At 52.3% G+C, this 10870-nt stretch overlaps 2 protein-coding genes across 2 annotated transcripts in view; one reads left to right on the forward strand and one right to left on the reverse strand.

Moving 5' to 3' along the window:
* The window catches only part of NADSYN1 (NAD synthetase 1), a 37876-nt gene extending 31766 nt beyond the window's left edge, over nt 1-6110 (reverse strand). The window contains exons 1-5 of the mRNA XM_012665569.1: nt 5930-6110; nt 4731-4791; nt 4393-4509; nt 1155-1208; nt 502-591 (exon numbers count right to left, since the gene is read on the reverse strand). Of these exons, the coding sequence (XP_012521023.1) occupies nt 502-591; nt 1155-1208; nt 4393-4509; nt 4731-4791; nt 5930-6014 (407 nt within the window). The 5' untranslated portion in view covers nt 6015-6110. The remainder of the gene's footprint in view (nt 1-501; nt 592-1154; nt 1209-4392; nt 4510-4730; nt 4792-5929) is intronic.
* A 3082-nt stretch (nt 6111-9192) lies between these two features.
* The window catches only part of DHCR7 (7-dehydrocholesterol reductase), a 16489-nt gene continuing 14811 nt past the window's right edge, over nt 9193-10870 (forward strand). The window contains exon 1 of the mRNA XM_012665570.1: nt 9193-9250. The gene's annotated coding sequence lies outside the window, so the exon portion shown is untranslated. The remainder of the gene's footprint in view (nt 9251-10870) is intronic.

Below are 10870 nucleotides of genomic sequence, written 5' to 3' on the forward strand. Positions count from 1 at the left end.
TATATAGAGAGAGAGAGCAGGGTTTCTCAACCAGGGGCGATTTTGTCCCCCAGGGGACATCTGGTAATGTCTGGGGACAGTTTGGGTTGTGGCATGGGTGGGCATTTACAGGGAGACCAGGAATGCTGCTAAATACCTTATGGTGCACAGGACACCCTCCTGTAACAAAGAACGACCCATCCCCATGTGTCAGCTGGGCCAGAGGGGAGAAACCGTGATACACAGGATCATTCAAGATGGAAGTGACGCTTCCCTCAAAGCGACTGCTGATCACTGATCGATGGCTGGGAGAGTTTGTGATGTGTGATGGACTCGGCTACAATTTAATCAGCAGCATCAAGACAGCCACGTCCAAATGACAGGCACCAGGGGCCAGGGACCTGTTCTGGTGGTCTCGTGGGTCTCCTCCCGTGGTGTGGGACCCAGGCTGCACTCGGTGAAAATGCTTAATAAACATCCAAGGAGCAGTCAGAAATCATGCTCCTGTGCCCCGCGACTCACCGACTCCTGCACCACGGGGTAAACCAGCGCAGCTCGCGGTAGTTGGCTTCGTTGGCCAAGGCCATCTTGGGTCTGATGAGCAGGATCCTCCTGGAGGCAGGTGAACAGGGCGGCTCACACCGAGCTCCTGAGATGCATGTGCCACAGCCAGTGGCCACCACCACCAAAGGACCAGGTGACACGACACAGAAATAGCTCAAAACCGGGGCCCTGAGCAAATCTCTTTCCTTCTCCGGGCTTCAGCTTTCTGTTTGCAAAATGGGTCCCCACAGCTCCATCCATCCCTGACTGTTGATGATGACAGCAGCTCAGACCCGTAGGTGTGCACCTTGCTGGCAGCTGAAGACAGGTCTGTAAGAAGACCTCGCTCACCTAGACTGGCTTCCAGGCGACAAGGACCTGGCGTCCCCAAACTCCACCCTCCACCCTCTCTCTTTCTAAAACCTGATGATGCCTGTGGTGGCTGAGACCCAGAGAGGCTAAGTCACTCGAATCACCTGCCTGGTACATCAGTCCTTGCTAAGAGCCCGGTATTTCCAGAAGCAGCCTCCCGGCCAAGGGCTCCCAGGGCACCAGCACAGGTCCCTCAGCCCTCTAGCTGAGAGCCAGGGAGAGGCACACCTGTCACCCTCCAGGGGCAGGGGAACACTTACCTGTTGAGAAATATCACTCTGCAGTTGTAGCGGACATTTCGGTGCATCACAGGCCTGCAGGAGAAAGGGCAGGTGTATACCTGTCTGCCCTGGCTATGAAAACACACAGCTAAAGCTCTAGAATCAACATTCTGTTTTAATATGCAGCTTCCTCAGATACTTTAAGGGAACAGCAAGACTCTTCTGTGGCATTCTCAAATCAAACTTAAAAATAAGCCGAATGGTTCTGCCACCCAGTGGCACGGACTCTTGGACTAGAAGACATTCTTCTCAATTAAGAGCAAAGTCAGGCCGAGGTGGGCAGATTGTTTGAGCTCAGGAGTTCGAAACCAGCCTGAGCAAGAGTGAGACCCCCGTCTCTACTAAAAATAGAAAGAAATTAATCGGACAACTAAAAATATATAGAAAAAATTAGCTGGGCATGGTGGCACATGCCTGTAGTCCCAGCTACTCAGGAGGCTGAGGCAGTAGGATCGCTTGAGCCCAGGAGTTTGAGGTTGCTGTGAGCTAGGCTGACGCCACGGCACTCACTCTAGCCAGGGCAAAAAGAGCGAGACTCTGTCTCAAAAAAAAAAAATAGAGCAAAGTCATTCGCCCTTAGGGCTCCTCCTGCTCTTCCTGGACTGTTCTCAGGCCTTCCATGGCTGCCACCCCTCTGCCCACACCTCGCTGCTCCTCATTTCTCCCCTCCTAACCTCCTCGAGTGCCAGCTCCCTGCCTCGGTCCCGTTCCCTGCACCTCTCCCGCCTGAGCTCTCCTGCTCACGCCTGGCACATCACAGGCTCCTGGGCGGCCAGCCCAGGCCCAGGCCCAGGCAGGGAACAAATCAAATCCATTCACGGCTCTGATTGGCCCCTTCCCAGGACTAGACATGGTGCTTCGAGATCACGTCACCTCTCTGACAACCTGGTATCTCCCCCCTGCAGATGAGGGGACCCACGCTTGAGCCCGGCCCAGAGTGAACGACAGGAGGCCCAGGGCAGAGCGCAGCAGGCACGGGGAAAGATGACCCTTCCAGGAGCACCGAGGGGACGTACCATCAGAGAGCAGTGAGGACAGCACGCCCAGGGATGTGCTTAAACACAGCACAGCGTCGGGAGGAAAGAAAACCTGGGAATCAGTGTGGACTACAGAGCCAGGTTGCCGGGGCTCAGATTCCAGCTTTTTCACTGGCTAAGGACCGCTGGCCTTAATTCTTCCCCCCAAAATAGGGCTTAAAGGGCACCACCCCTGCCCAACCCCCAGTCCTGTCACAGCACACGACGACAGCCACCGTGAGCGCTGGCTCCACACAGCTTCCATTCCTTGCCAAACCAGAACACATCGCGGGACGAACACAACCACATTCTCATTTGTACAAGGTATGTACAGAGTGTGAGAGAAACAGATGTTTTAAAGAAAACAGACCTTCAGTAAATATGTGCCCTCTAACCGGAGTAAGCCATTTGAACAAAAACGGAAACAAACAGAAACAAAAGATCACAGGGAGTTTCACTGCACAAACATTTTAAAGCTTAACATATACAACAAATTTCAACAGTAAACGACATACAAGGAAAAGTAATTTTAGCCTACAGGGTAATAGGTTGATGTCTTTCCTATATAAAGAACTCTTCGAATAAATTACACACAAACAATTGTAGACAAAAGAAAAGGCAACTCTCAAACAGTGTTACGAAGGACCAACAAACAGAAAAAACGTGCAACTCCGTAAGCTACAAATGCAAATAAATAATATAGTGGGTTTTTTTTTTAATTATCCACCATTCTAAGATTTTTTTCTAACGTAGTTTCTAAAAGCTAACCCCGCATTGGTCAGCACTAAGGATGGCGCACCTCCAACCACAGAGGGACTGATCACCCTCTTCCTGGAGGATCGTTTGGAAAAAGAATTCAAATGGAAGGTGTCAATGATACTATGACATAATTCTCGTTTTGTCCAATGGAGCTTCAAAAGAAAAATATCCTCAAATATGATTGTTACCATTTTAAGGGTAAAAACTAGAAAAATAAAAATAGGATTATAAATTCTAAGCCAGCAGAGGAAAGTTTGAACAAAAATAAAAAGGCAAAAAGAAAAAAAAACATCAAGAGAAGCTAATGAGTAGGAAACTTACTAAAAGGACCAGAACGGTCTGTGTGTTTGGCTGAACCATCCATGGTTCCCTCAAAGATGCCCACGTCCCAATTGCTGGGGCCTGTGAATATGCGACCTTATGCAGCAAAAGGCACTTTGCAGGTGGAGGAAGTTAAGGACCTGGAGAGGGGAGATGACCCTGGACAATCGGGGCAGCTCAGGGTGACCGCAGGGTCCTTATGAGGGGCAGGGCTGCAGGAGGAGACCTGCGGACAGAAGCGCACAGGCTGAGGGGGCTGGCCAAGCCGAGGATGCAGGTTTCCCCTGGCGCCTCCGGAAGCAGAGAGACTTCCTGCTGACCCACTGACCTCTTGGCTCGACCTGCAGAACCACCCGCTAAAATATTTGTGTAGCTTTCGTGTTCATGGTAATTTGTCACAGCAGCAACAGGAAACCAATACAGTCCACAATATCAATAATCATCATTGATGTGACCACATTGGATTAAAAATCCCATCTCTGGGATTTTAGTAGGGAAGAGACCCTACTAAACAAATGTCACGGCAATATGAACACGAAGTGGCAGGACAGTACCCGCAAAGCAAATGTTAAGAAAAAGCAAGCGAAGGTGCCACCTTCACAGCAGATAAAGCGGAGTCGAAGGACAGGAAATGGACATGGTGTGAGGCCCAGTGGTAGGGCACTGGCTACGCACGTGTGGCGCAGACACATACCAGAACAGCACGTGCAAGTCCTGCCAGGGGAAGCTACGCCCTTGGAACCTACACCACAGGGAACCGGGCGGTCATGCTGATGCAGAGGATGTGGAACCACCCCCGAGACTCACTGTGAAAGAATAAAGCTTTCTGTGTGCAATGGGATGAGCCCCGAGCCCCCATTTGTGCAAAGTGTGCTCATGTGTACACAGGAGCTTCCAGAAGAGCTTCCAAAGACTGCTTCCAGGAGCGGCCTCCATGGGAAGGAGTGGTGGGGGAGGGGGATGAGAGAGGAACAAAACCCATTTCTCAACATGAGGCTTCTGTGTCTCTGGACACGCGCACATTCCACACCACTGAGAGCAGGACGGCGCTGGAGAGATCACGCCCTCAAACTCGCCTTGTTTCTGAGCTTGCCGTTCCGTACGCTCACGCTGGCACTTACATCCCCACGTCGCAGATGATGTCCTGAGTGACGGGAGAGTCCAGAAGAGCAGCCAGGACTTGAAATGAATGCAACAGGGTGTCCGACTCGTAATAATGATCCCAACATCCGTAGCCACTGCAGAGAGAGCGCAGGAAGGTGAGGCTGACACACAACTCAGGTAGCCGGGGAGGGTGAGGCCTGTGGGCCAGTCAAGTTGGAAAGTGTTTGGGGAGGCGGGGGCCAGGTATTGGTGTTTTTCCAAAGCCTCTGATTCTACTGGGCAGCCAGAGTTAGGAGCACTCTATAACCAACAACGCATTTCACCACTACCCGCCTGTTTGTGTGTCTGTTCTCACCATATTTCCAGCTCTGGTCCAAGCCTGTACCTTGCTCCTCTGCTTTTGGCAATTTCAATACCTATATGTACAGACAAAGAAAGAAGGGGGGATGATTTCAGCATCTACAATACGTTCAAAGGCAGATGCTACAGTAGGTATGATAAAAAACCAAAATGCCCTGTGACCTCCTGGCCCCGATGCAGCCAGTCCTCCTGTTGATAGCCTAGCAGCAGAGGACACATCTGTACACACCTGCTGATGCCTGCAGGAAATGACAAACAGGGAGGACTTGGGAGGAGGTAGAGGAAGGGGAAAAAAATCACACCCTGGTAGTTTATTAACAAGTAGATGCCCAAGATCATCTGTAGGAAAAGGGCAGGGCGCGAAGGATTACAACCCCGCAGGGGTAGCAGTGTCAGGGTTTGGGCAGCAGCTTCCAACATGCAGTCTAAGGAGGAGAGGCCACCCAGCTTCGCTTCACACCAACCAGATTTGCTCTGAGCTCTGATGAGATGAAAGTGGGTTGATATTTAAAAAAAAGAAAACAAAAGATGAAGGTCCAAGGCACATGGCTGATAAGAAGCCAGCACTTGAGACACTCTGTGTTCATTTGTGCTGGCAAACAGTAAGCAGCCCAGCACAAGACAACCTGGGGTGACTGCACCTGCACGTTTGCCCATGGCAGCCCCAGTTTAGGTATAGGTAGAATAGTCTGACCTTTCACTCTCCAAGGTGAGCTGATATGAACCATAATTAAATGATGATGCCTCAACAACCACACTCTAGTCTCCAAGCTGGCAGCTCACCCCTCATTCTACTTCCCTCTTTGGGATGCCTCCTCCCAGTGCCCACCCACCAGCAAGGCGCTCAGAGACTAGAGACCATCCAATCTCTGGTCCCTGCACGACAGCCTCCCCAGTGGTCAGTCACCGGTCCAAACACCTCGGAGATTGGCAGTTCGGCCCCAGCTATGCCACGTGCGTCCCCGGTCCTCCCACCTCCACCTCCAGACTTTTCCTACCAGTGCGTTATATATACCACATGTCCCCAGAAACTATAAACACTCCTAGGCACTTCGGCCGCGGTCATTATCCATTATCTTATCTGTCACCACGCCCACAGCTGCGCGTTTCTGCAGGGCAAGGCTGTGCGGGCGCCACCGGCAAGCCGCGGCCCCGCCAGAGTGGGCGTTCGCCACACCCCACCCCCAGACTCACTCTTTAAAATCCTTTGCAAATTGCCTTCGAAGTCCAGGGCCCACTGGTTGAGCGCGCAGGTGGCCACGGTCACCTTCCGGCCCATCCTGGCCGCAGCCTCCCGGACAGGAGGAAGGTCGGAATATGGTGGTCCCGCGGTGCTCCAAGCGAGGAGGGTAGCCAGTTGCCGGACCTTCCGGGTCGCCCCGCCCTAGCCCCGCCCACCCGGCGAGACGGACGCCGCGATCCCAGCTGCGCCTGCGCAGCGAGGGCCCCGCCCCGGCCACGGACGCTGACTCTTGCCCGCGCGCAGGTGGAGGAGGCGGCCCCGCTAAGCCCTTCTTTTTATTCCACATCCTCTCTGCACCGCCAGCTTAGACACGTTTTGTTTTCGTGCACTGGGAGGCCTTCCAGATATACCAAAGGCATAAAGCGTATGACAAAGAACACTCCTGCCCTACCTGCCCCGCAGCGGACAGAAATTCATTAGCCCTAGGGCCAAATAATGTGCTGATGCAACTTGATTTTTGTCCCCATTGTTTTAATTATTTTTCTGCAGTTTGGTATTTCATTATAGGAATAAAGCACATTGCATCTATCCAATAACGGTTGGGCCTCAAAGTTATTAGCAGCCCTTTGCCAACACGCGGGCACACACCCGTACACCGCTATTTCCATTCCTGCAGGGTTCGCCTTCCTTGGTGGCCATCCTGCAGATTTCTCCAGCAGCCTTGCTGAGCAGTAGGGTATGCGCATGTTCAGCCTTACTAAATATTGCCAAATCTCTTCTCAAGGCATTTGCTCCGTTTCTCTACCCTCAGTTTCTCGGTTTCCCCCCACCCCCAACTTTCATCTGTAGTCCCCCCAGGGTAGGAATCCATTTTCCCATATGAATAAGGAGCTGTCTCACCAACCTGCTAGAACAGTTCATCCTTCTCTGTCATACATATGCTTGTTTTCGCATTTTAATCACTTTTTTCCCTGTCTGTAACATAATGCTTGTTCAAGACACACAGTTTGAAAACTCCAGAAAAGCACAAGAACACTATATGTGTTAATTTATTTAATTCTCATATCCTCCCCTTCAGATAGTTTTCATCCCTCCTCTCCACCCCAAAATCCACAGGGCTGTCCCTGTTCCTTCATGTCTCTGCTCAAATACCTCCTGCCAACAATGGCCAATTCCAGGCCTGGGGCAGAGAACACGAGGATCCTGGAACATTTGGTTGTCCCAGAAAATAAGTGTGTTCTCAAAAAATGATGGGGACATGCCTCTTGAAAAAAGGAGCCAGTTTGAAGGGGGTCCCACTGGCCAAATATGGGACAACACAGAACGGGATAAGAACTGAGCAAGTTAGAAAAACTTGAATAGACCATATTGATAAAAATGAATAAAAGAGAGGAATTTTTTACAAAAGAAGGCTGGCTGATAAATAATACTTTATTAACAAATGTTGACGGAATGATGAAATTAGAAAATCGACACTTTGCACCAAGCAGTTAAGTGATTCAGGTGAGACTCCTCATTAAATGGCAGGTCACTGGGTGAAAGGTTGTTTGGGAGCATCGTATTTACACAGTCTCAAAGTATCACTTCACCAATTACTCATGAACCACAATAGGAAAAATGGAGACTTCTGGCAGAAACCCTCCCCCCCCATCAAACTTATCAACAATAGGAGGAAGTGACATTGTACTTCTTCCTGACATGACACCCTGAACACACAACATGCCGGAGGCCAAAAAGAAAAGATGTATAACTTAAATGCGTGGTGTGGTTCCCTAATTGGGTCCTGGGGCTTAAAAAATGGCTGCCAAGGGCATTACTGAGACAGTTGGGGGAAACTGGAGATGGATAATAGAGAATAGCTTTGAATTGGAGTTCAGTTTCCAGCGTGTGGTCATTTTATTTTGGTAACGTAGGAGAATGTCCTTGCTGTTAGGAGACGATACTAAAGTATTTAGGAGGGGGGTATCATGGTTTCTGCAGCTAACGCACGGTTCATGGGGGTAAAAAACGGAAAAAGAAAAATACACACGTATGTAGAAAGAGAGAGAGCTAGAGCTATGGAGGGGTTAATGAAATGTGGCAAACTGTTCACAGCAACTGAATCTAGGTCTGGGTGTTTACTGTATGTCCAACTTGTTTGTATGCTGGATATTTTCAAAATAAAAAGTTGCACGGGAAAACAATGTCTCTGTGAGGGCAGCAAAGATGTGCCCACCAGATCCCTCTGCCATTAAGGCCTGTTGCCCTGGCTGCTGGGAGTGTGGTCAGCAGACACCTTGGCTGCCCACCCCTCCAGGGTCTGTCTTGCCCGAAGTCCTGTCCCTGCAAGGGTGGCCCGTGTCCAGTGACTGACGGAGGCAGGAACATATGGCTGGCCATCCCGGCCCAACAGCTCTGAGGGGCTCCCTCATCACTGGAGCTTCCCCAGGGGCTGGGCCGAAGCCCCTGCCTGCATCGTGGCTCAGCTTCTCCCTTCGCTTCATCCCGCTTCTTCCCCTCTCATCCTTACACAGCAGTGATCCCTAATCAGCACTCTACCCTAAACTCCATCTCAGAGTCACTTCTGGGGCCCAGCCTCTGACCGTCTCCTAGCAGCGAGCCTTCTCTGACACCTCTAAAGAAAGCTGGCGCCTGCCACACTGGGGTCTTCTCATCCTGCTTCGTTGTTCTCCATTCCACGTGTCACCTTCAGACACCCTGAGTGTTTACTTCATTAAGTGCTTACTGAGGATTCCCTTCCCCCCAGAACGTGAGCCCCAAGGCAGGCATTTTGTCTGTGTGCTCATCGCTGTGCACCCAGCGCCTAGAACAGCACCTGGACACACCAGGTGCTCAATAAATGTGTGCTGAGCGCCCCTAAAGCCCCAAGTGCAGAGGAGGAAACTGAGGCACCAGGCGGCCCACCCCCCTCCCAGTATGTGGATGAGCGTGGCGCCTCCCTCTCCCCCGTTCGGTCCCGCGGGTCCTCAGCCCTCCCCCTCCCCAGCCCCCGCATGCGAGAGCAGCCCGGGCGCCCCGGGTGTCCGCGTGGGTGGAAAAGGGACCCTGCTCGGGCCAGGGGGCGGGAGGGCGAGGAGGCGGGGTGGGCCAGGCCGTCAATCTCGCGCGGGTCGCCGCCGAGTGGCTCGAGCGATGGTCCTGGAGTCTGCTCAGGCGCCTCAGCCAATCGCGGCGCGCAGGGCCTCCGGGCCCGCAGAGCCCGCCTGCGATTGGCCCCCGACCTGTCACGTCAGGCCGGGGGCGGGGCTGGGGGGAGGCCCCACGCGGCGGCCGGGGCCGGGGGCGCGGGTGTCGGCGGATCGCTGCGCGGCGTGCAGGTGAAGTGGACGCAGGTGAGGGGGACGCAGGTGCGGGCGTCGGGGGGGGGGGAGGCGCGCATAGATGAGGTGGGGAACAGGTGCTCAGGTGGGCAGGGGGCGTGTGCGCAGGTGAGGGGCCGAAGTGTGTGCAGAGTGGGGGGTGGGGTTGGGAAGGGGCGCGTTCACTTTTGGCCCGGAGACGGTGCTCAGGGGAGGAGGGAGCGCGCATAGATGAGAAGGTCCCGCTCTTCTCCATGAGGAGCAGGTGGTCCTCAGGTGAGGCGGGGCCAGCGGTGTAGGGGCGCCGGTTAGCCCACCCCGAGATGGCCCTTGAGGGGTACTCTGACCCCTCGTGGTCGGAGCGCCCCCTGCGGTGGGCTGCGATGGCCCCGCGGCCTGGCGGGTCGGCTCCTGGCTCCTGGCTCCTGGCTCCTGGATGGAGTTTTGGGTTTGCAGAAATTACCGAACAGCCCTCTCTTCTCGTCTAGAAGCTGGGAGGAGGTAGGAAAGCTGAATTGCTTTACTAGGACTGAGTCAGGATGCTGGGCTTGATGCGCAGTGGGAAGTGCAGCGAGGCCCACAGAGGCGTTCTCAGCCTCCCAGGCCCCCAAGCTAAGGATCAGGGTTGACCAGAGAGCAGGAATTCCACACTGACCTTCTGGTTTCTTTTGAGTACAAGTCTGCACTTGGCAACTGTGACTTTCTGCCCTGAGCGAGGAGGGGTGGCAGCAGGCAGGATCGTAAATCATTTCACCTTTCCCTTGAAAAACCAGGGTGATTGGCAAGGCAAAGCACAACTAACACTTGGAATACTTCTAACAAAACCTCCTATACAACTGCTGCTTAAAAAAAAAAATCAATTTTTGCAGTAGATTACATAGTACAAGCTGGCAACAAGGTGTGACAAAAGTGAAGAAGTTAAGTTGCAAAGGAAGTTGGATTCAAACCAATTTTTGAAAAGAATAGAGGGAGAGTGGATGTATATTCTATAGTAACTTGTGGAACGATCTGGAAGAATACACATCAAAGTTTAATGACTCCTGGGGATGGCTAGGAGTTAGGAGAATAGGACCTTTTCTTTTTCACATTTGACTTTTAAACGTGTATTTCAATGAGCATACACTTTGTGACTTGAAAGCAGAAGCCCTGTAGCTTCAGTCAAAACCTGAGTTTACCCTTTAGAATCAGGGTCTCTGGGTATTTCCTTCCACCTGGGGCTCATGGCTATTTCTAGAGGCCTCAGAAACTGCCAATCCCCAGCAGGAACCCCGACCCTCCCCTGGAGTCAGGCCAGAGCTCTCTAACTGCAGGTGCTTGAAGGGGCCACACAGTAAAGGAAGCGGCCCCTGCATTTAGCAAATGAGTCTCTGTAATCACGTGAGAGCTGAGTGACCACGCAGCCTTTGGGGGCAGTGGGTAGAAACACTGCAAGTAAACCCAAGGATCACCCCAAAGGCTGGCCTCACCATGCCTTGGGTATTGGTAACCGTACTCTGGTTAAAGCCACCAATGTTCCCAGAATTATGGCTCTTAGGACTCTAAGAGATGTATAAAAAACTTTCGTTACTTTTTTTTTTTTTTAAGACACAATCTTGCTCTGTCGCCCAGGCTAGAGTGCCGTGGCATCAGCCTAGCTCACAGCAACCTCAAACT

This window comes from Propithecus coquereli, unplaced genomic scaffold, assembly GCF_000956105.1.
Source record: "Propithecus coquereli isolate 6110/MARCELLA unplaced genomic scaffold, Pcoq_1.0 Scaffold120, whole genome shotgun sequence".
NCBI lineage: Eukaryota > Metazoa > Chordata > Mammalia > Primates > Indriidae > Propithecus > Propithecus coquereli.